Consider the following 26250-nt stretch of genomic DNA (forward strand, 5'->3'; position numbering starts at 1 on the left):
GAACGCCATTCTTATGTTCCTCAATAAGTTCAATACTTCTCCAATTATTTTGTTTATATGTCTCTCTGGCGATAGGTCATTGGTAATTGTCACCCCAAGGTCTTTTTCTTCATGACTGGTTTTTTATGTCTTCATTTCCTATCTTGTACATACTCCTGATTCTTCTTTCACTCTTGCCAAACTCTAATTTCTTGCATTTTGTCGTGTTGAACTCCATTTGCCATGTACAGCTCCATTTCCATATTCTGTCCAAGTCTTCCTGGAGTAGTTCGCAATCTTTGTCACATCTCACTTTTCTTAACAATTTTGCATCGTCTGCAAATAGGCTCACATAACTGGACACCCCATCCACCATGTCATTTATGTAGACCGCGAACATTACTGGTGCCAACACTGATCCCTGTGGAACTCCACTCTCCACCAAGCCCCATTCTGATGGTCTGTCCTTAATTATTGTTCTCATTTCTCTTCCTACCAAAAGTCTTCCATCCATTTTAGTAAACTGCCATGCACTCCTCCTACCATTTCAAGTTTCCAGATCAGTCTCCGTGTGGTACCTTATCAAAGGCCTTTTTAAATCCAGATATATTCCATCAGCCCAACCATCTCTTTCCTGTATTACATCTATCACCCTCGAATAGTAACATATCAGGTTTGTCGTGCATGAACGCCCTTTTCTAAAACCAAATTGACACTCACAAAGTATGTCATTTTTCTCCAAGAAGTCTGTCCATCTATTCTTCACCACCCTCTCACACATCTTAGCTACCACACTTGTAAGTGACACTGGTCTATAGTTCAATGGGTCTCTCTTGTTACCTGATTTATAAATTGGGACAATGTTAGCTCTTTTCCAGTCTTGGGGCACTACACCTTCCCTTAATGAGGCATCAATTACTTCACAAACTTTTTCTGCCAGTTGCTCCCTGCATTCTCTTAAAATCCATCCTGATACCCCATCAGGTCCCACAGCTTTTCTCACTTCTAAACTCCCCATCATATTCTTGATCTCCTCCACAGTTACTTGAAACTCCTTCATAATCCCTTTCTGTTCCATTACCAGTGGTTTGTCAAAAGCAGTCTCCTTTGTGAATACCTTCCGAAAGCATCCATTCATAGCCTCTGCCATTTCCTGGGATCCTCACTGCATACTCCATTTACTTCTAAACTTTCAATACTTTCTCTATTTTTGATGTTGTTGTTCACATGTCTGTAAAAAGCCTTGGTTGGTCTTTACATTTATCAATTATATCCTTTTCTTGTTTCTTTCTTTCTTCTCTTCTAATCAACACATATTCATTTCTTGCTCTTTTGTAACTTTCCCACTGCTTAATCCGTCTTTTCCTTCTCCACCTCTTCCATGCATCCTCTTTTCTTGTTCTAGCCTTTTCACATCTATCGTTAAACCAGTCCTGCTTTCCAACTTCTCTATGTTGTCTTATTGGTACAAATTTTTCTCACCTTCTTTGTATATTTTTATAAATTCCTTCCACTTTTCATTTGCTCCTTAGCACTCTTGAATTTCATCCAATTTGTCTCTTGAAAGAATTTCTTTAGGTTTCCAAAATCTGTCTTGGCATAATTCCATCTTCCCACTTTATATTCTTCATTTCTTCTAGATTTCTCTTCATCTATCACCTTGAACTCCAAAACTGCATGATCACTCTTTGCTAAAGGGCACTCCACCCTCATCTCCTCAATGACCATTGGCTCTGTACTAAAGACCAAGTCCAGTCTTGACGATGCTCCCTCTCCTCCAAACCTAGTATCTTCTTTGACCCACTGAGTTAACACATTTTCCATTGCCAGTGTCAATAGTGTATTTCCCCATGTTGTCTCTGATCCTTCCATTGACCAGTCCTCCCAACACACCTCTTTACAATTAAAATCTCCCATCATTATAGTTCGTTCACAGCCACCCAACATTTCTTCCAGACATGTTCCTGTATCACTTATCATTTCTTCATATTCCTGTACTGACCATGCATTTGTCTTAGGTGGTATGTACACCACTATGTAGTGCCTCTTTTTTCCTTCATTAGTTTCTGCTCTGATCTTTAGCACTTCTGCCTTTCCCATACCTTCTTTCACTTGATCCACCTTTATATCTTTTTTAACCAGCAACATCACTCCTCCTCCCATCTTACCTACTCTATTTCTTTTCCAAACATTATATTTCCCTTCTCCAACCATCATCAGGTCTTCTCCCTCTCTCAGTTTTGTTTCAGTAAGACCCACAATATCTGGGTTCTTGTTCCCTCAAGTAATCGTTGAGTTCTAAAATCCCGATATCACTCCATTTATGTTGGAATACATTACATTCCGCTCATACGTAAGTTTCTTTAGTCCTTTCTTGCTGTACTTTTCTGGGTTATGAACCACTTCCTCAGTCTCATATCCAAGATTCTCCAGAAAAACTCTTTCTTCTCCTCTTCTGTCCTCTCCATTTTTTTTCAAAGCCTCCTTTCTCAACTCATTTAACATTTCTCTTTCCTTTTCACCGAGATCTCTTCTCAACCAAATCTTCCTTGTTGTTTCCTGCTGGGCTAGCCTCGTGTGTGTGTGTGTGTGTATTTACCTAATTGTATTTACCTAATTGTAACATACGGGAAAAGAGCTATGCTCGTGTTGTCCCGTCTCCATATCTATTAATGTCCAGCTTTTTCTTAAAATCATGAATATTCCTTGCGTTGACCACTTCCACGTCTAAACTATTCCATGCTTCCACCCTTCTATGAGGGAAGCTATATTTTTTCACATCTCTCCTATAAGTGGCCATTTTTAGTTTTTTCCCATGCCCTCTCGACATTCTTCCATTCCACATACACAGATCTTCCCTATCCATTTTTCCATGCCAATCATCACTCTGTATATTGCTATCAGGTCTCCCTTTCTCTTCTGTTTTCCAGGGTTGGAAGTTGCATTCTTTTCAGTCTGTCTTCATAAGTCAAATCTCTTAAGTCAGGCACCATTTTCGTTGCAGCCCTCTGTACTTTCTTTCTCTTAGTTTCCTTATGTGTGTGTGTGTGTGTGTGTGTGTGTGTGTGTGTGTGTGTGTGTGTGTGTGTGTGTGTGTGTGTGTGTGTGTGTTTTCACAATGTTACAAGGCGGGACACATGTAACTTATCTTCGAGAAGATATAAAGGAGATAAAAAAAAAAAAAAAAAAGAGAGAGAGAGAGAGAGAGAGAGAGAGAGAGAGAGAGAGAGAGAGAGAGAGAGAGAGAGAGAGAGAGAGAGAGAGAGAGAGAGAGAGAGAGAGAGAGAGAGAGAGAGAGAGAGAGAGAGAGAGAGAGAGAGAGAGAGAGAGAGAGAGAGAGAGAGAGAGAGAGACAGAGAGAGAGAGAGAGAGAGATGGGAACAGTCTATGCCATTGGGTAATTTTAGACAAGGCGGGACGCATGTAGCTTATCTTTAGTGATTGGTGAAGACAAGGATGGTGGGAGGAGCACTAGGATTTCAAGGACAGCATACGGCGTGTGTAGTTGGTATCCAACACACTATACGAGACAACTGAACTGAAGAAAGCTCAGAAAAGAAATATGACGTCTACGTAGGCGTCACCGTATTTGCTACTGGGGCTTCATGACGCCCACATAGGCATCACCGTATTGAAGGGGTTAAGAAGGCTGATGAGACCGTATCTTCCTTGCAAGCTAAAAGAACCACCTGAACTCGTGACTCTACAATGGATAAAATGAAAAGCCTTGTGGAAATGTGGTATATAAGTTTTGTATGCAGTACAATGATGCGCACTTTGTTTACATTCCACAGGTTGCCGGTTAATGTCTTTCCCGTTTCACTCTCCCTCCCTTCATAAATTTAAGATAATCAACATTATAAAGTTATATACGTACATACATACATTAGTGTACATTATAATGACTTAAATCAAACTGCTTAAATGTTTAACTTCATAATTTTTACGTTCATTAAATCTTTCACTGTACTATGATGCACTCTCGCTTTGTTTAATCTCAATGGAAGTTCAAGTCAGGGGTTAAACTTGTTATAACCGGTTTGCTTAACGAAGTTTCGCTTAACGAAGAGTTTTTAGGGACGTAACCCCTTCATTAAGGGGGGGTTGCCTGTATATAAATATATATATATATATATATATATATATATATATATATATATATATATATATATATATATATATATATATATATATACAGTCACCCCTCGGCTATCGCGACTTCGGCTATCAGCACCCATGAAAAACTGCTAAAATTTCATTATCGCGACCTCAGATGCCTGCTATAGCGCGCCCCGCCATGACGTCATGGAATATCTGAGCTCATTGGCCAAAACCGCCTTCCCGCCAAGATCAATTCAGCTATCGCTTTTATTATGGCGGCTATTTCAGCCCCAATTGGGCACGATAGCATATATATATATATATATATATATATATATATATATATATATATATATATATATATATATATATATATATATATATATATATATATATATATATATATATATATATATATATATATATATATATATATATATATATATATATATATATATATATATATATATATATATATATATATATATGTACAGGAGTCCTCTTACGACAGTCTCGACTTCTACGTTTCATGTTACAACACGCCCATAAAAGCATAAAAATAATATTAGGCGTCATTCATCTTCGTGGTTTAGCGCCGTGGCTTAACAAACACGAACTCGTTTTGGGCGCGTGGCAGAAGAATACGCTTTGTTATGGTTGTAGGGTGAGGAAGACGGTGTCTCAAGTCTCTGTACATACGCCATTTTGGTTGTTTGCACCGTCTCTCTCTCTCTCTCTCTCTCTCTCTCTCTCTCTCTCTCTCTCTCTCTCTCTCTCTCTCTCTCTTGGTTATGGCTCTCAAGCGTAAGGCAGACTCTTCTGATGGTAGTGGATCAAAGAAGAGAAAGGCCATCACCATGGAAGTTAAAGTGGACATTATAAAGAGATCAGAAAAGGGAGAAACACCAACAAACATTGGCCGGTCGCTTGGCCTTAGTAGTTCCACTGTGGAACTACCATCATCAAAGATAAAGAGCGCATTATGGAACATGTGGAAGGATCTGCTCCTATGAAAGCGACAGTGATAACCAAGCAGCGTAGTGGTCTAATTATTGAGATGGAAAGATTATTGGTGCTTTGGTTGGAAAAACAAAATCAACGGCATATTCCAGTGAGCCTCATTATAATGTACACTAATGTATTTATGTATGTAACTTTATAATGTTGATGATCTTAACTTTATGAAGGGAGGAAGAGTGAAATGGGAAAGACACTAACCGGCAACCTGTGGAATGTAAACAAAGTGCGCATCATTGTACTGCATACAAAACTTATGTACCACATTTCCACAAGGCTTTCCATTTTATCCATTGTAGAGTCACGAGGTTCAGGTGGTTCTTTTAGCTTGCAAGGAAGATACGGTCTCACCAGCCTTCTTAATAGAGTCTGCTGACTTAAAAATAGAGACAGTATAATATGGAGTCAAGATGGTGGCCAGCACTGCTATAGTTTTCTGGCCTCTCGTGTCTGTGAATAATATCTAGCTTCACTTGGAGAGCAAGGGACTTCATGGTCTTCTTACTAACACTAGGCCAATTGCAGGGCGTTTTGGTTGTAAGTTGAGCTAGGGAAGACGAGCTGCTGCTGACGCTGTTATGTTTTGACTGGGGAGTGAGTGTTGCGCGTGTTGTCCACGAGAGGCTTGATCTTGATCTTGATCTTTATTCTATAGGTGTCACAGGATTTTTCCTGAGGCAGGCCTTAGTACCAGCAGCTCCTGGTGTATTCAAAAGCCTGTCAGCTTGCGTGATATGGTGGGGCTTGCAAATTTGGAAAAAAGTTAACTGGATAAAACTTCGTTAAAGCGAGTTTGGTGTTCGTTAAACGAGCAGATGGTAGTAAAATGAAACCTTTGTTGTAGCGAAATTTCGTTGTGTGAACCTTCTTTAAACGGGGTTTCCCTGTATATGTATATTTTTTTTTTAACCCATGTGGTATGTTAGGGACCAGCCCGGAACGCATCCCCACGATTTCCATTATTTCCTAAAGGAAAATTACATCCGCTTAATGAATTTCCGCTCTACGAACAGCTTTGACACCCCCTATCCTATTCATTAATCAGAGTATTATTGTATATGTATGTATGTATGTATATATATATATATATATATATATATATATATATATATATATATATATATATATATATATATATATATATATATGTGTGTGTGTGTGTGTGTGTGTGTGTGTATTTACCTAGTTGTATTTACCTAGTTGCAGTTTTACAGGGCCTGGGCTTTATGCTCGTGTGGCCCTGTCTCTATATCTACACTTACCCAATTTTTCTTTAAAACTATGCACACTCGTTGCTGACACCACTTCTTCACTGAAACTGTTCCACGTCTCAACACATCTTTGTGGGAAACTATATTTTCTAACATCTCTCAGACATCTTCCCTTTCTCATCTTTTTACTATGCGATCTTGTGCTTCGAATGTCATATTCTTCTCTCAGGATCAGTTTCTCATTATCCACTTGGTCCATTCCGTTGATCAATTTATAAACTTGTATCAGATCCCCTCTCTCCCTTCTCTGTTCCTGGGTTGGTAGATCCATAACCTTTAGTCTCTCCTCATATGTCATCCCTTCTAATTCTGGAACCATTCTTGTAGCCATTTTTTGTAGTCTCTCCAACTTCCTTTTGTGTTTCTTTTTATGAGGGGTCCACACTACTCCTGCATATTCCAATCTGAGTCTTATTATAGTACTTATCAATTTCTTCATTATTTCTTTGTCGATGTAATGAAATGCTACTCCAATATTCCTTAGCAAATTATATGTCTCTCTGAAAATTCTATCAATATGGCTTACCGGTTGATTGTTTTCTTCCATCGTCGCTCCTAAGTCCTTTTCCATTTTTACTTTCTCTAGTTCTACTCCATCTCCTATCTTATAGATTCCCATGGGTTGTCTTTCACTTTTTCCCATTTCCATGACATGGCTTTTGTCCACATTGAATTCCATTTCCCACTTTTTACTCCATTCCCAGATCTTATTTAGGTCTTCCTGCAGTTTTTCCCAATCCTCTTTTTGCTTTATAACTCTGCACAGTTTCGTATCATCCGCAAACAGATTTATGTAGCTGTTCACTCCTTCTGGCATGTTGTTTATATATATGAGGAAAAGTATTGGTCCTAATACTGACCCCTGCAGCACTCCGCTTTCTACTGCTCTCCACTTGGACTTCATATCTTTAACTACCGTCCTTATTTCTCTCCCTCGCAAATAATTTTCCATCCATCTCAATGTGTTTCCTTTTAAGCCACCCTTCTCCTCTAACTTCCACAGTAATCTTGCATGTGGCACTTTGTCAAACACCTTTTTTAAATCCAAATAAATACAGTCAACCCATCCCTCTCTCTCTCTTGTACTCTCAGCTCCACACAGATCATGCAGATGCCAGCTGCCTTTCCACCCCTCAACTTTGCCACAGCCTCTTTGACATCCTCAATGGGGGGATCAGCATCCAGCATCTGTAATCCTGCAGTTTGGAGCTATCTACTTAGAGGATCCACTGTGAACAGCTGCTCAAAGTACTCAGCCCAATGAGCCATCTGTCCATCTACGTCCAATAAGAGGTGACCATCTTTTGTTTAGATAGCGCTCACCTGAGATGTAGACTTGGACCAGAGTTTTTTCAGGGCTCGATAGGCAGGTCGGAGGTCATTAGCATTTAAATGACATTCTAAATCCTCAGCGAGATCCCTAACATAACTCTCCTTGTCTCTCCTCAGGAGAGCTCTTGTCCTTCACGACACAGCCCTGTACTGGTCACGGTTCCCAGGAAGTCTAGCAGTGTGACTCTCCTCAATACTGTCCACAGTCTCTACCAAGGCAAAGCCACTCCATGACCATGGGTAATCCCCAACGCACTCCTTGGCAGCCTCAAGAGCCTCACATTTGAAGGTATCCCATAGCTCTACCGGGTCCTCAATGGTGTCGAGTACTCCAAATCGATTAGAGACTGTCACTGCATACTTCTGAGCACATGTCAAATCCTTCAGTTTCTCAAGATGAAACACATTGTGGTCACATCTTGGAGGCTTTCTGGACTTGATGTGAAGCTTGAGTGTAGCAACAACAAGCCTGTGTGCAAAGTACTCAGCAGTCCAAAAAATCCTGCAGTTCTGGAGGATCCTCCAACAAGTACTAACAAGGATATGGTCAATCTCCTTCGTTACCCCTCCGGTATTGCTATGTGATGCAGCACTGGTCTCTGATACCAAGAACCTGGAATTCTCAATCTTCTGGATCTTGCAAGATTCAGAAGAAAAGACCTGTTGTCATTCCTCGTACCAGAGCCATGGGGAGCAACACATAGCTCATAGCTGGCTCTCTAAGTCCCAGTGACAGCATTAAAGTCGTCCAAGACAATAAGTGCCTCATGACAGGGACACTGGTCCAGTACAGAGTTGAGTTTGGGTAGCTATCTGTCCTTGCTAATGTAGGTAAACCAGCCCAAGTCTGTCTAGACCTCCTCGTGTGTGCACAGCCGTCTGGAGACATCCAGGAAAGAAACAGAGAAGAAGAGGGAGACAAATGACAAGGGAGATGCCAGGAGGTGGTGCCGCGCAGGCTGCCAGTTGAGTACATCTGGTTCCCTTAGCCCCTACGTAGGCCATGTGTCACGTCATTAGATAGGGTTGTGGTAAAAGTGCTAAAGTGGTGACTGGTGTTCACTGTGTTCCTTTTTGTTGTAAGGGCATTGCCAACAATAGAGAGAGTGTTACTTTTCATCATTAAAGTTTGTTTTTCTTTACCCTGTTAGTTTTGACTTGTCCCAGGGAAGATAGAAAGGGTAAACAGTCTGTACTTGGTACTTGGGACCAGTACACTGGTGCCAGGGACCAGTATAGTGGTGGCAGCAAAATCTAGTGTCCTTGTACACTATTGTATTCAACTATGTATAAGATGGAATAATGTATGACAAACAATTTTTTATAAAAAGCTGTATGCACAAGACAACAGCTTAGTACTGTTACAACACAAACACATACATTATGTTACCTGAAATCTCACTGTGGTTAAGATAACTTCCTTTACCTCATACCACTACTTTCAATCAACAATATCAAAGTGATCTATGAGAAAACTGTATAGAAAATAGTATAAACATTTAAAAAAATTGTGAAAAAAAAAAAAACTATAAACATTTGAAACAACTTTCATCATCTTCATTATTTTTTATCTATTTTAACATTAGGATTCATAGTTCATTATCACTCTTATGTCTAAAGCTTAAGAAAATACTTATGCTAAATTTAGATGATACAAGGAAAATAAATAAAACTTACTATGTGGAGACATCAGCATTTGTCTCAACAAAGCACAAGTCTGGCTGAGCCACTGTGCAATATGCAATAAGGTTACAAAAGTACATTAGGTTTTCAAAATAAAATGTAAATGAACAGTATATATCCTTTGCTTAATTATTTTATACTTACCTTTTTATCTCTATCAATGATATCCATGATCTGTTCCTTCAGGTACTTGGAGAAGACATCTACAGTAGCAGTGCAAGCCTTCTTAATAGTGGTAAGCTCAGATTCTTCCTTTGAAGCCATAACTATAGCCATGTTGGAACTCATGTCTACCTGCATAGAGACAATCAACCACCAGTGATGTTAGCAGACACATATGTAATAGGGATTTCTGGAAAAAACTTTAGAGAGCATGTCTTATATCTCTTGATAAACTTTCATGTCATCAAATCAATAAAGTTATATGAATTCAACACTCAGTAAAGGCACAAATTTTCCTTAAAGAGCTAAAATATCAATGGACCAAATAAATAAAATAACTTAGTACAGCCACAGAACATACTGCCAACATAATACATAGGGTCATGTCTCACCGGTTCAAAGTTGTTCTCCTTGATGGCCTTCCTCCATGCATCAATAAGATCTGAAGAAAACTTGTCCCTGACATACACCCCTATTTTTGTGCCTCCTTTGCTCTGCTTTATGGCCTCAATCAACTTGCTGATGTTTGCCTTATCCTTGTCACTCTGTCAAAACAACAGGGATGTAAATTGCTACACAATCAAAACATGTTAAAAAATAGCAGAATTTTGCAGGAAGGGTTGTTGATGGCAAAGCTAGAAAAAACGATCACATTACTAAAATTTTAAAAGATTTTAAATGGCTCTATATAAAAGATAGAATAATTTATGGCATAGGTATCACTATGATAACGTAGTTAACTAACTACTTCTTAACTAACCGAACTATAATGGACATTAATGACAGGTCAACCAGACAACAAAATCATTTTTTTATGAAAAAAAAAAAAAAAAAAAAAAAAACACATACTAAGTGTAAGATCTCTTCCAAAGTTGTGGATTAATTTTTCTGTCCATTGTTAAAGAGGCTGGCATACATTATAATCTTTTAAAACAACACTGATATTGGAACTATTAAAAAAAAAAACTGATATTATCAACTTTAATGGATAAAGCATGATTACTTTTTATCCACAAAATTTGTTTTAAATATTGTATTTTATATCCAGAGAAGAATTTAATTGTGTGTGTATTTACCTAGCTGTATTTACCTAATTGTTGTTTTACAGGGCCTGGGCTTTATGCTCGTGTGGTCCCGTCTCCATATCTACACTTATCCAATCTTACTTTAAAAGTATGCACACTCGTTGCAGACACTACTTCTTCATTTAAACTGTTCCACGTCTCAATACATCTTTGCAGGAAACTATATTTTTTAACATCTCTCAGACATCTTCCTTTTCTCAGCTTTTTACTATGTGATCTTGTGCTTCGGATGTCATATTCTTCTCTCAGCATCAGTTTCTCATTATCCACTTGGTCCATTCCGTTGATCAATTTATAAACTTGTATGAGATCTCCTCTCTCCCTTCTTTGTTCCAGGGTTGGTAGATCCATAGCCTTTAGTCTCTCCTCATATGTCATTCCTCCAAATTCTGGAACCATTCTTGTAGCCATTTTTTGTAGTCTCTCTAACTTCCTTATGTGTTTCTTTTTAAGAGGGGTCCACACTACTCCTGCATATTCCAATCTGAGTCTTATTATAGTACTTATCAATTTCTTCATCATTTCTTTGTCCATATAGTGAAATGCTACTCCAATATTCCTTAGGAAATTATATGTTTCTCTAAAAATTCTATCAATATGGCTTACCGGTTGATTGTTTTCTTCTATCGTCACTCCTAAGTCCTTTTCTTTTTTTACTTTCTCCAGTTCTATTCCATCTCCCATCTTATAGATTCCCACGGGTCGTCTTTCACTCTTTCCCATTTCCATGACATGGCTTTTGTTCACACTGAATTCCATTTCCCACTTTTTACTCCATTCCCAGATCTTATTTAAGTCTTCTTGCAGTAATTCACAATCCTCTTTCTGCTTTATAACTCTGCACAGTTTTGTATCATCTGCAAACAGATTTATGTAGCTGTTCACTCCTTCTGGCATGTCGTTAATATAAATGAGGAAAAGTATTGGTGACAATACTGAACCCTGTGGCACTTCGCTTTCTACTTTTCTCCACTTGGACTTCATATCTTTAACTATCGTCTTTATTTCTCTCCCCCTCAAATAATTTTCTATCCATCTCAATGTGCCACCCTTCTCCTCTAACTTCCATAGTAATCTTGCATGTGGCACTTAGTCCAATGCCTGATTTAAATCCAAATAAATACAGTCAACCCATCCCTCTCTCTCTTATACTCTATCAACTATTCTAGAATAGAAACCCAATGAATTAGTTACACACGACTGTCTTTTTCTAAAACCAAATTGGCTATTTGATATTAATTTGCTGTCTTCAAGGAACTCGATCCATTGTTTCTTTATTATTCTTTCATACATCTTGCATATTACACAAGTTAGTGATACCGGTCTGTAATTTAAAGGTTCTTCCTTCCTTCCGCTCTTATATATGGGAACCACCTCAGCTCTTTTCCATTCTACTGGTTGTTCCATTTTTTACTGAGCATTTTATGATGTTGTATATAGGACTTGCTAGTTCTTCCCTACATTCTTTCAGTATTCTGCCTGAGACTTCATCTGGTCCCATTGCCTTCTCTTCATCCAGTTCCTGTGTGTGTGTGTGTGTGTGTGTGTGTGTGTGTGTGTGTGTGTGTGTGTGTGTGTGTGTGTGTGTGTGTGTGTGTGTGTGTGTGTGTGTGTGTTTCACTGTTTGATCTGCTGCAGTCTCTGACGAGACAGCCAGACGTTACCCTACGGAACGAGCTCAGAGCTCATTATTTCCGATCATCGGATAGGCCTGAGACCAGGCACACACCACACACCGGGACAACAAGGTCACAACTCCTCGATTTACATCCCCTACCTACTCACTGCTAAGTGAACAGGGGCTACACGTGAAAGGAGACACACCCAAATATCTCCACCCGGCCGAGGAATCGAACCCTGGTCCTCTGGCGTGTGTGTGTGTGTGTGTGTGTGTGTGTGTGTGTGTGTGTGTGTGTGTGTTACCTAATTGTATTTTCATAATTGTATTGTACACGGCTTGAACGGGACTAATAGTGTCCTGTCTCCATGTCTCCATTTATCCAAATTTTCTTTAAAGTTATGCACATTAAGTGCTGTAAAAACTTCATCACTAAATGCATTCCACTTTTCCACCGTTCTATATGGAAAACTGTATTTTCCAATATCCTTCACTTACTGCCTCATCTCAATCTTCTTTACATGTCCTCTTGTCCTTCCAGCTTCTTCCGTCACCAGCACCAGGTCTTCCTTGTCTATCTTTTCAATGCCATTTGCTATTTTATATATTGCTGTTAGGTCTCCTTGTTCTCTTCTAACTTGTAAGGTTGGCAGTCCCATTTCCCTCAGCCTTTCTTCATTTATTAGGTCCTATAGTTACAACACCATCTTTGTAGCTATCTTATGGATCCGTTCTAATCTTCTTGTATCTTTTTAACCCCTTCAATACGGTGACGCCTATGTAGGCGTCATGAAGCCCCAATAGCAAATACGGTGACGCCTACATAGGCGTCATATTTCTTTTCTGAGCTTTCTTCAGTTCAGTTGTCCCGTATAGTGTGTTGGATACCAACTACACACGCCGTATGCTGTCTTTGAAATCCTAGTGCTCCTCTCACCATCCTTGTCTCCACCAATCACTAAAGATAAGCAACATGCCTTGTGTCTAAAATTACCCAATGGCATAGACTGTTCCCATCTCTCTCTCTCTCTCTCTCTCTCTCTCTCTCTCTCTCTCTCTCCATACCCTCCCTCCCCATCTCCCTTTCCTCCCTTCCCTCCATCCCCCTCTCCCTCTCGAAAGATAAGTTACATGCGTCCCGCCTTGTAACATTCGTGAAAACACACACACACACACACAAATACAAAAACAACAAATTTTCTAATCTCTCTCTCTCTCTCTCTCCCTTCGTTTCCCTCTCCCTTCCCTCCCTCCCCCTCTTCCTCTCGAAAGATAAGCTACATGCGTCCCGCTTGTGTCTAAAATATTAGCAAATGTCACTCTCTCTCTCTTTTTCTCCGAAGAGAGAAGCGTCCACTTTCCTCTTCGAAGGCGATATAGTGACTAAAAAATAGCAGCATAATACACAAAGACGACAAGTATGACAAGCTTGCATGAGTTTCCCGCTCGGCGGCACTACCACCCGTATATCATACAGGCGGGCTTTTTTAACACCCGGCGCAAAGTGGTTAAAGCTAGGTGACCACACCACTGCTGCATATTCTAACTTTGGGCGTATCATGCTCGTAATAAATTTTTTCCATCATATCTTTGTCTGAGTACAGTAATACTCCGCTGAACAAACATTCATCAAACGAATTTCCGGTTTAACATACTATATAAAGTTAGACCAAACAGTCTGCATAACGTACAACCACATCCGTTTTAGCGAATTTTCTGGGTTTGAATTTGCCAGGTGAGGGACCACACACGGCAGCTTCGCTGTGATTGGCTGGCTCCCTGCCTCTGTCTCTAGCGCTCCAGGAGCTGGATGCAAGATTCTTTAACGTCAGAGCAACCTCCTGCCGCGAAATGGCTTCCATGAACGCTTGGTGGGATAGTGACAAGGTTGCTATCAGGTTGCTCTGAGGTTGCTGGGAACACCACCTCTGGAGGTGGTGTTACTGTCTTATATATACCTTTATGTTCACAAAACATTTCTACTAGCTTTTTACAAATCTTGCACCCAAGAAAGGATTTTGTAATGCATAAAGTGAAATCTTACATGGAATACCAAAAAATAAAGCAGAGATGAGATCGTACAGGCAGGCGGAGACTCACAGCGACTTGGCCGCTTCTTCTTCTTGTGACCCTTTTAGCCTGCATGTTGTCTTTCACCACGATATTAAATTTATGTTTTCATCCCTCTATTGCCTGCTATAATGGATATCATATCATAGTATTCATATACGCCCATGCCATGAGGATAACCTCGACTCTATGGCACTGAGTGATAGTGAATTACTTATGAAATACCGCGGTATTTCATTAATAATTCACTGTCACTCAGTGCCACAGAGTCGAGGTTATCCTCATTGCATGAGTGTATATGAATACTAAGATATGACATCCATTATAGCAGGCAATAGAGGAGTGAAAACAAATATCATGAAGAAAGACAACACACAGGCTAAAAGGGTCACAAGAAGAAGCGGCCAAGTTGCTGCAAGTCTCCCGCTTCGTCTGTGGCTCATCTCATCTCTGCTTTATTTTTTGGTATTCCATGTAAGATTTCACTTTGTGCATTACAAAACAATCCTTTCTTGGGGGCAAGGTTTGTAAAAAGCTAATAGAAATGTTGTTTTGTGAACATAAATGCAAGAATGTGAAAGAATTTCTATGTAGCCCCTCTAACTTCCAATGACTCATATGACATCATAAAAGTAGTGGTAAACCGGTGGCCCAATATGTTGCCAAACGTATATATAATTTTTTTTTTTTTTTAACCCATGTGGTATGTTGGGACCAGCCCAGAACGCATCCCTCCCTATTTCCATTATTTCCTATGGGAAAATTACGTCCGCTTAACAAATTTTCGCTTTACAAACAGCTTTGACACCCCCTATCCTGTTCGTTAAGTGGAGTATTACTGTACTTCCTGACTCACAACATGGTTTCCGCAAACACAGATCAACAGACACAGCCCTAGCGACTATCACAGAAACCATTTCAAAAGCCCTCTCAGACAAAAAGCAGTGCTGTATAGTTTTAAGAGATGTCTCCAAGGCATTTGACAAGGTATGGACAAATGGTCTCAAATACAAATTACAACAGATACAACTTCCGAGAATAATAGCAAAACTACTTTGTAGCATTCTCGACAATAGATCAGCCTCTATTTCACTAAATAGTTTCGAAGGCCAAAGCTTTCATCTCCACAGTGGTGTACCACATGGAAGCAGCCTATCACCCACACTTACACAATATATACATACGACATACCCCCACCACTTACAGATGGGATAAACATACAATATGCAGACGACATTACACAAATCATAACTCAAGCAGGCAAATCAAGAAATATGCTAGCAAAAAAGATAGAGAAGGAAATTAAAAACGTAAATAATTTTGTGAACAAATGGAAAATAAAGACCAACACATCAAAATTCACTATCCTTCCCATAGCTTTATTAAAGACAACCCCGGTTAATATTGAAGGAAACTTAATACCCTACTCAAATGAAGCAAGTGTACTAGGATTAAAACTGCCTACGCTGATACAGCAAACATGTTACGCATGTCACCAAAAAAGCTTTCCTTGCACTCAAAGTAATAAAACGCTTTGAAATGCTAAACACCAACATAAAAATACACTTAGTTAAAGCATGTGTCCTTCCTATCCTAACATACCCAACCTACACACTTAATGCACTCTCAAAACAACAAATGCTTTCACTACAACGATTACAATACAGAGCATTAAGGTTTGCACACCTAGAGAAATATCCATATACAAAAACAACACAAGAACTGCACACATTACTAACCTTGATCCTCTAAACATCACAATCCATAAAAGAGGAAACACCATTAAACAAAAAATTGAGAACATCCTTAAGGATACAACATACATTACAGCAATAGATGATTACGAACACGAAACTGAACACAGTTGGTTCAGGAAACCTATAAAGTATCTTAACAAAATTAACCCACCCCCCATTGTTCACAAAATAGCACACTTACCAATTAAATTAATTATAACATTTTTTCGGTCGCATTATAACAAAAATGCGTAAATCAAACACGCGTAAATCAAGTTACCTATATGTATTTTTGACCACAGTTCTCATCACTGTCCTTCAAGTAATCCCTTATCCAATCTAACAAAGTTCCTCTCAGGCCTCCTATGCTCTCTAACTTCCAAAGTAGTCTGCTGTGAGGAACTTCTCAAAAAATTTTTTGTCTAGGTATACTGTGTACACCTACCCATATTTGTTCTCCAGTCCTTCTATGAGTAGAAACTTCATAAGTTCAACACACATTACCTTCCTATCCTGAACCCAAATTGTCTGTTCAATATAACCTGTTCTTCCAGATATTTCACTCATTTTTCTTTGATAACAATTTCACATATCTTCCTCACAAACTTGTAAGTGACATCAATCTGTAATTCAATGGCTCAGTTTACTTTCCTCCTTTGAATATTGGTATTATGTTGGCTCTCTTCCATTCCAGTGGTACACTCCTTTCTTTTAATGAACTTGTAACCATTTCCTAAATTGGATCTAACAATTGCTCTTTACATTCCTTTAGTGCCTAGCCTGATGCACCATCCAGCCCTATTGCTTTTCTGACATCCAAATCATCTAGTAATCTTCCAATATCTTATTTGTGCACTATGATTTCCTGCAATCCTCAATAACTATTGACTTCTACCTTTCCTTCTTGCTGGAAATTTGCTTACATTCAGCCTGTTCCTAAAAAGGATGCCTGTTCTAATCCCTCAAACTACTGTCCTATAGTTTTAATCTCTTGCTTGTCTGAAGTTTTTGAATCTATCCTCAGTAGGAAGATTCTTAAACATCTGCCACTTAACAATCTTCTATCTCATCGCCAGTAAGGTTTCTGTCAAGGTCGCTGTACTGGTGATCATCTGGCGTTCCTTACTGAGTATTGGTCATCTTTTAGAGATTTCGGTGACTTTTGCTGTCGCCTTCGACATATCAAAAGCTTTTGATAGAATCTGGCACAAAGCTTTAATCTCAAAACTGTCCTCCTACAGGTTCTATCCTTCTCTTTGCAACCTTATCTCAAGTTTCCTTTACAACCATTCTATTGCAGCCATGATAGACAGTTATTGTTCTTCTCCTAAATCTATAAACAGTGGTGTTCCTCAGGGCTCTGTCCCATCTCCTACTCTCTTTCTACTATTCATTAATGACCTTAACCAAACTTCTTGCCCTAGCCACTCCTACACTCATGATACCACCCTACATCTTTCCACGTCCTTTCAGAGATAACCAACCCTTCAGGAAGTCAACAGATCACACAGGAATGCCTGACTTCTGATCTCTCTAAGATTTCTGATTGGGGCAGAGAAAACTTAGCACTTTTCAATGCCACAAAAACTCAATTCCTCCATCTATCATCTTGACACAACCTCTTCTTCAATGACACTTAACAGTCCCCCTCTTCCACACTGGATATCCTAGGTCTGTCCTTTACTCATAATCTTAACTGGAAACTTCACATTTCATCTCTTGCTAAAACAGTTTCTATGAAGTTAGGCATTCTGTGGCACCTAAGCCATATTTTCTCGCCCCTCCAACTGCTAACCCTGTACAAGGGCCTTATCCATCCTTGTATGGAGTACTCTTCACATGTTTGGGGGTTCCACTCATACAGCTTTATTATTAGATAGGGTGGAATCAAAAACTTTTTGTCTCATCAACTCCCCTCCTCTGACTGACTGTCTACAGCCTCTTTCTCACTGCTGAAATGTTGCATCCCTTTCTATCTTTGATCACTATTTTCATGCTAACTGCTCTATTGATCTTGCTAACTGCAAGCCAACCCTCTTCCTGCAGCTTCGCTACACAAGGGTTTCTTTTTTCTCTCATCTCTATTCTGTCCAACCCTCTCATACAGAGTTAACCAGTATTCTCAATCATTCATACCTTTCACTGGTAAATTCTGAAACTCCCTACCTGCTTCTGTATTTTCATCTTTCTATGACTTGACTTCTTTTAAGAGAGAGAGGTATCAAGATATTTGTCCTAGGCTTTTGGCAGGTTCTTTCAGATTTTTTAGGGAAACTCCAGTTCTGGTATGCCTTTTTATCTAATATTTTGTTGCCCTTGGCAGTTCTCCCTCTTGCATAAAAAAAAAAAAAAAAAACAATGTACTACATGGTTCTGTAAATTCCTCTTCTTCAGTGAACAGTTTTGAAACTCCCATTCATTATTTCACTCATTTCCTTAGCTGTTTGGTATGTCTTCCCTCCTGTAATTACTTCTACTTTTTCCTTATTATTCATCTTACCATTTAGAAATTTGTAGAAAAGCTTGGGTTCATCTTTGCTTTTCTGCACCACATCTTGCTCAGTTTCTTTCTTCCTCTTTCCTTACTCTAATAAATTCATTTCTTGCATTCTTTTACTGTTGTGTATTGTTTTCATTTCTCTGCTTTTTGAGTTTCTTCCAAGCTTCATCTTTTTCCCTATTAGCAAATATACATCTGGCATTGTACCTAGCATGTATACTTTTCTTTATAGATAGGTATCCATTTCTTCTCTCCTTCATTATATTTCTGTAGGATTATTTCATAATTCTTCTGTATTGTCCTTCCATTCATAAAGTTCCACCATTCAAAATCACCAAAAAAATTTTCTTAATTTTTCAAAATCTGCTCTTGCATAATTTAATCTCTCTTTTTTGTAGTCTTCTCTGTATCTTATTCCATCCTCTTCCTCCATTTCCAACACTAATGTTACATGATCACTTCTCATTGTATTGTATGCTGGGAGGGGACTCTGGCTTCTCTGTGAATACTAGGTCAAGCAACAATGGTTCTTCTTCCCCTTTGTACTATGTTGATTCTTCCACCCACTGATCCAGTATATTTACCATAGGGAATTGTAACACCTCACTATTTTATCATATTTTCTCAAGTGTAATATTCTTAACTCTTTTACTGTTTCAAATATTGCATTTTTTTGCAATTATTTGTTTGGTATATTAATACTTTATTCCATTTTCTTAAGTATATAATTCATAGCTCTTACCATTTAGATTTTTTTTTTTTTTTGCAACTTTAGTTTATTTTATGATTTGTATATTCAAGCACTATAACTAATTCAGTGTAAGTAATGATAAAATTATCTACATGAGATCATATAATTAAACTAACATTGCCTCACACTGAAATTCTAATGCAAACTAGTCATTAAATGTGGGAAGTCACACTGCAACACACCCACCTTATCTCTTATAAGAAGTTTCACAGGTGGAACATTGCTATTTTCATCTTTGTTTTTCTCCAGTCCCTCCAGAATTTGAATCTGAAAATGAATTAATGTAATTATAATGGTGTAAAGCCTTGCTATATCACACTTAGTTACATATTGGATTTGGCTACATCACACTCCTTAAAACATTATGACAAACTTCTCATAAACTCATAAACTGAATAGAATCTAGCACTTGATAAAATGAGGAGCGATAGCCAAAGAGAAAATACTTAACATCATACAAAAATAAGTGAAATACAGGAAACCCTCATTATAGTGAACCACAGCATGCAAAATTTTGTACTTCTTGAACTTAATTCCTTCATTACTGGAATGTATTAAACAATTGTATTGACATTAGGAAGGTCTATGGAGGTCAGAAGATTAATGGCCACAGTCTTCACTATTTTAATCCCTGTATAAGTTTCTGAAGCTGTAAAAAAAATGCTAAATAATAACCAGAATGAATGTGAAAACATGTCACAGTACTGAAGGGAATAATATGGCAAACTGACCACTATTTGATTTTTTTAATATAGGTCGATAAATGAGGTGGCATTTCCAGTGGCAGAGAGAGAGAGAGAGAGAGAGAGAGAGAGAGAGAGAGAGAGAGAGAGAGAGAGAGAGAGAGAGAGAGAGAGAGAGAGAGAGAGAGAGAGAGAGAGAGAAACACATCATGGCATTTTTTTATGTAAGAGGAGAAAATTGACCAAGGGCAACAAGAACAATGAAACAAAAAAGACCCATGGAATGCTAGTCACACATTAATCCAGAAAAAGTAGTCCAATAATCCTCATAAGATTGTAAAGTGTTTAGCAAGCCTCCTAGTAGTATAATAAAGTTCAGGCCATGCATTTATTATCCATTCAGCTCTTTTTTGCACATATTATTTGTAAGTACCTCTCAAATCTTTGTACTGTGCCTTCCTTGCTCTACACTTAGAGATGGCAGATATCTGCCAAAATAATAACTCAAATACTGGATCAGTGGGTGCTGTGAACTTATCAATAACCCAGTTATTTCCTCCAGTGAACACTGTGAACTCATCATTACCCCAGCTGTTTCCAGCAGTGGGTGCTGTGAACTCATGATTACCCCACCTGCTTCCAGCAGTGGATGCTGTGAACTCATCATTACCTCAGTTGTTTCTAGCAGTGGGTGCTGTGAACTTATCATTAACCTAGCTGTTTCCAGCAGTGGGTGCTGTGAAATCATCATTAGCCCAGCTGTTTCCAGCAGTGGGTGCTGTGAACTCATCAATAGCCCAGCTGTTTCCTCTGGTGGATGCTGTGAACTTATCAATAACCCAGCTGTTTCCTCCAGTGGGTGCTGTGAACTTATCAATAACCCAGCTGTTTCCTCCAGTGGGTGCTGTGAACTTATCAATAACCCAGCTGTTTCTTCAATGGAAGTTTCCCTTTGTCTCACAACATAAGGGTGAAGTCACAGCCTGCCTTCTAACGACAACTTTCTTCTTTCATACAAAATTACAATTACACTCACCTCAGTGGTGCTTTTTATTTCTTATAAATTTGTTGTCCATGGCCAATGCCCATCCTAGAGAGAGAGAGAGAGAGAGAGAGAGAGAGAGAGAGAGAGAGAGAGAGAGAGAGAGAGAGAGAGAGAGAGAGAGAGAGAGAGAAGGGGAGGCACACAACAACATGCACGAAGAGGGAAATGAAGGAGAAAGAGAATACCAAGTTAGCTCAGACAGGTATTTACCTCTAACCCACTACAATCAGATCTCCCATGCCACCAACATAAGGTGCACTCACTATTCTTGACTAGCTGACAGTACTGACCAAGGAGAGAAAACTTTATCTGCCTTTCCTAATGAGATGTGCATAATGATTCTTTAGTGGAGTAGGCAGTAGTCACCTGCCGCCCGGTGGAATACTCCAGGAGAGGTACTTACGGGGATGTAGGCAGTGCTGCAGACTGAGTGATTCCCCGTGTCCTCTCTTCCCGGTTCCCTTTGTGGTCTCATTTATACAATTGAGCAGCTGCAGCCTGCCCTCTAAAGACAACTTCTACTACTTCCTACACTACACTACAACACCTTACACTTTTACACTCTCTTCAAATCAAAATTTAATAATGGCTTCACCACGCCCTGCCTCGGAGTCCCCCTCTGGGGAGGGGACCATAAATGTCCCCAGGTCGGACTGCCCTCTGCTGTCGACCTTGGGTGTCTTGACACTTCATCTAATACTTTCACTATCAATTTCTGCAACATTCGTGGCCTTCGTTCTAATTTTCAATCTGTGGAACACCACCTCTCCTCTACTAAACCTCATCTTCTCTTCCTAACCGAAACACAGTTGTCTGTGACTACTGACAGCAGCCCCTTTTCTGTTCCCTCCTACTTGCTCTATCCTCATTTTCAATCCAAAGCTGGATGTTGCGCATACGTGCGTAACGACACCACTTGCTCTCGTGCCCACAATCTTGAATCTTCAGAATTTTCTACCATCTGGCTAAGACTTCAATGTCACTCTCTAACTAAATTCATCTGTGCTGTATACCTCTCACCTAATTCCTCTGACTATGTAAAATTCTTTGACTATTTGACTTCCAAGGTGGAGCACATCTTATCTCACTTTCCTTTGCTGAGATCTCCATTTTAGGGATTTCAATGTTCACCACCAGCTTTGGCTTTCATCTTCTTTCACTGACCAACCTGGTGAACAAACCTTCAACTTTGCTATCCTTCATGACCTAGAGCAGCTAGTGAAGTTCCCTACCCGTATTCCTGACCGCCTTGGAGACACGCCCAACATTCTTGATCTTTTCCTAACCTCCAACCCTTCTGCTTACTCTGTTAAACTTTCCTCTCCGTTGGGCTCCTCCGACCACAATCTAATTTCCGTTACCAGTTCTATCACTCCAGTGCAGCCTCAGGACCCGCCTAAGCGGAGGTGCTTCTGGCATTTTAACTCTGCTAAGTGGGAGGAACTAAGGCAGTACTATTCTGATTTCCTTGGGATGATTATTGTTTTCATGTCAGAGATCCTTCTCTTTGTGCCGAGCGCATAACAGAGGTGATTATCTCTGGCATGGAGCTATACATTCCTCATACTTTCTCTAACCCTAAAGCTAAAAAGCCTTGGTTTAACTCTGCTTGTTCTCGTGCTGTCAATGATAGAGAGGCGGCTCACAAACGGTTCCGTAGCCATCCAACTGCTGAAACTCATGCCCTATATATTTCTGCCCGTAATCATGCCAAATCTATTCTCCAACTTACTAAAACTCTTTCATCAATAGAAAATGTCAAAGTCTTTCCAATTCTAACTCCTCTCGAGATTTCTGGCATCTAGCCAATAATATCTCTAACAACTTTACTTCTTCGTCTTTCCCTCCTTTACTTCATCCAGATGGCTCTACAGCTGTCTCTTCTTTTTCTAAAGCTGAACTCTTCGCTCAAACCTTTGCTACCAACTCAACTTTGGATGATTCTGGGCATATTCCTCCTACTCCTCCACCCTCTGACTACTTCATCCCTAAAATTAAAATTCTTTATAAAGACGTTTTCCTGGCCCTCTCTGGCCTTGATTCTCGGAAGGCTTACGGTCCGGATGGAGTCCCTCCTGTTGTTCTCAAAACTGTGCTTCCGAACTCGCTCACTGCCTGGTCAAACTCTTTCATCTGTGTCTCTACTTCTATTTATCCTTCTTGCTGGAAGTTTGCTCACATTCAACCTGTCCCTAAAAAGGTGACCACTCCAATCCTTCTAACTACCGCCCTATAGCTTTGATTTCCTGCCTTTCTAAAGCCTTTGAGTCTATCCTTAATAGGAAGATAATGAGGCATCTATCAGCTCACAACCTTCTCTCTGATTGCCAGTATGGTTTCCGTAAAGGCAGATCTACTGGTGATCTTCTTACTTTCCTAACTGAATCTTGGTCATCCTCTTTAGGGACTTCGGTGAAACCTTTGCTGTCGGCCTTGACATATCGAAAGCCTTCGATAGAGTCTGGCACAAATCTTTAATTTCTAAACTACCCTCCTACGGATTCTATCCTTCTCTCTGTACCTTCATCTCCAGTTTCCTTTCCGATCGTTCTATTGCTGCTGTAGTAGACGGTCACTGTTCTTCCCTAAAACTATCAACAGTGGTGTTCCACAGGGTTCTGTCCTATCACCCACTCTCTTTCTATTATTCATCAATGATCTCCTAAATCTGACTCAATGCCCTATCCACTCCTATGCTGATGATACCACCCTGCATTATTCAACAGCGTTCAACAGACGCCCAACCCAACAACAATTAAATGACTCAAGGCGAGATGCTATAGGACGCCTAACTTCTGATCTTTCACTTGTTTCTGATTGGGGCAGAGAAAACCTGGTTTTGTTCAATGCCTCAAAACTCAATTTCTACAACTATCTACTCGACATAACCTTCCAGACAACTATCCTCTCTTCTTCAATAACACTCAACTTCCCTCTCCTCTACATTAAACACACTCGGTCTATCCTTCACTAAAAATCTAAACTGGAAATTTCACATCTCTACTCTTGCTAAATCAGCTTCCAAGAAGTTAGGTGTCCTATGGCGTCTTCGTCCATTTTTCTCTCCTCCCAGCTGCTTGCTCTGTACAAGGGCCTTATCCGCCCGTGTATGGAGTATGGCTCTCATGTCTGGGGGATCCACACACAGCTTTACTAAACAAGGTGGAATCTAAAGCTTTTCGTCTTATCAACTCTTCTCCTCTAACTGACTGTCTTGATTCTTTAAGTCACCGCCGCAATGTTGCATCTTTATCTGTCTTCTACCGCTGTTTTCATGCTGTCTGCTCTTCTGAACTTGCTAACTGCATGCCTTCCCCTCCTGCGGCCTCGCTGCACAAGACTCTCTACTTCTTCTCATCCCTATTCTGTCCATCTTCCTAATGCAAGAGTTAACCAGTATCTTCACTCCTTCATTCCCTACACTGGTAAACTCTGGAACTCTCTACCTGTGTCTGTATTTCCACCTGCCTATGACTTAAACTCTTTCAAAAGAGGAGTGTCAAGACACCTCTTATGTTAACTGGACCCTCCTTTTAGATTTTTTTGTTTTTTCTCTACTTTCCTCTTAACAGGGCCTGGCAACCAGCGGGATTTTTTTTTTCCAACACTTTGTTTTCCCTTGGCCAGTGCCCTTGTAATGTAAAAAAAAAAAAAAAAAAAGAATACAGCAGTAAATCAAGAAAGACAAAAGCAATCCCAACATCAAAGAAGAGCAATGTATCAAAATGTGTGTGCTCAACATACCTTTTTCTTACTGGCCAGAAAGTACACAGCCTTTTCACAGCAAACCATGATAGTGTCTGTGAGCTCATAGCCAAAGAGCCAAGTTTGTGTTGCTGTTGACTTGGAGTAGATCACCTCCTGATCAGCACCCACCACTGACACCAGTGCATCTGCCTTTCCCAGTCCATCCTCTTTGTTGCTTTCTGCTTTCTGTTGAAATAAAGACATGGTTCATCCTATATGCTAGAATCTATACTGATATATATATATATATATATATATATATATATATATATATATATATATATATATATATATACAGGTAGTTCTTGATTTATACAAATTTACTTTATACGAATTCAGAATTATACGGTGTCCAAAAATAGGGGTTATTCATCACATTGTACGAATTCCTCATAATTATACAGTTTCAAGAAAGTTAAAATTCGCACAGCGCTTTAGTTCAGAAATGCAGGTGTCACTAGCTAGCTGTTTCCCTCCACCTGCATCCCTCTCACCCTGGCTGTGCACCAAGCAGCCTCATTGTTCACTTACAGGTGGTTGTGGCAACATCTCCCTCTCTCATGCCCAGTGTTTACCATGGCTCCCAAGCACCCTTTCACATCTCCAGCTGGCGGTGATATGCCAGACACATTGGGACAACCTCACCGAGCCCTCACAGCAGCCAACTTGTCTGAGTGTATGGACTTGTTGGCGCAGTCAATGAAAATTCTAGAAAAAATTGACCCAAATATTGAAAGAGCTCCACCGTCATCAGAGGTGTCATGGAAAAAATAACGTGCTATGAGGTTCTTCTCAAAGAAAAACAACAAAAGAAAAAAAAAGCAATCGATAACAAGCTTCTTCAGACAGCACACACCAAGTCAAGTAACAGAATCGGAGACAGACGACGACAATGGTGACACATCAGAGGAGGAAGTAGCAAAATAGAGGAAGAAGGTGCTAATAAAATCATTTTGTGTTTAAACATTTCCCTTTTTCATAGTCATTTTTATGTCTTTGTAAGTTTATAAACAAAACCATTAATAAGCATAATAGAAATGTGTTTCATGCAAAATCTATACGTATAGTGAAAGATTATTTTATTTTGAACACATCCTTCAAAGTCTAGTGGTGGTGGTGGTGGTGGTGGTGGTGGTGGTGGTGGTGCGAGGACGCCCCTGAGCCTCACCCTGGAGGGTGAGGCTGTTCAACCAAGGGACGAAGTGGATGTACTGATTGTCACACTCACAAGGATTGCGTGGCTGCTTAATGGAAAGGGGCTGGAAGTACTGTACAAAGCTCAGGCCCACTCTTTTATACTAAAAAAAAGTCTAGGGAGTTGGGTGTTCATTCCTTACTTTATACGGTCCCTTCTGGAATGCATCTACTGTATAAATATAAATACATAAAATAAATAAATAAATAAATAAATAAATAAATAAATATATATATATATATATATATATATATATATATATATATATATATATA

The 26250-nt window shown here is 39.5% G+C and overlaps 1 protein-coding gene across 1 annotated transcript in view; it reads right to left on the reverse strand.

Moving 5' to 3' along the window:
- The window catches only part of LOC123508984 (FACT complex subunit spt16-like), a gene marked incomplete in the record, with an annotated part of 182272 nt that overhangs the window by 148535 nt on the left and 7487 nt on the right, over window positions 1-26250 (reverse strand). Inside the window, 4 exon segments of the mRNA XM_045263088.1 lie at window positions 9528-9677; window positions 9938-10090; window positions 19492-19572; window positions 24778-24966. Of these exon segments, the coding sequence (XP_045119023.1) occupies window positions 9528-9677; window positions 9938-10090; window positions 19492-19572; window positions 24778-24966 (573 nt within the window).

The sequence above is a fragment of the Portunus trituberculatus genome, chromosome 25 (genome assembly GCF_017591435.1).
Source record: "Portunus trituberculatus isolate SZX2019 chromosome 25, ASM1759143v1, whole genome shotgun sequence".
NCBI lineage: Eukaryota > Metazoa > Arthropoda > Malacostraca > Decapoda > Portunidae > Portunus > Portunus trituberculatus.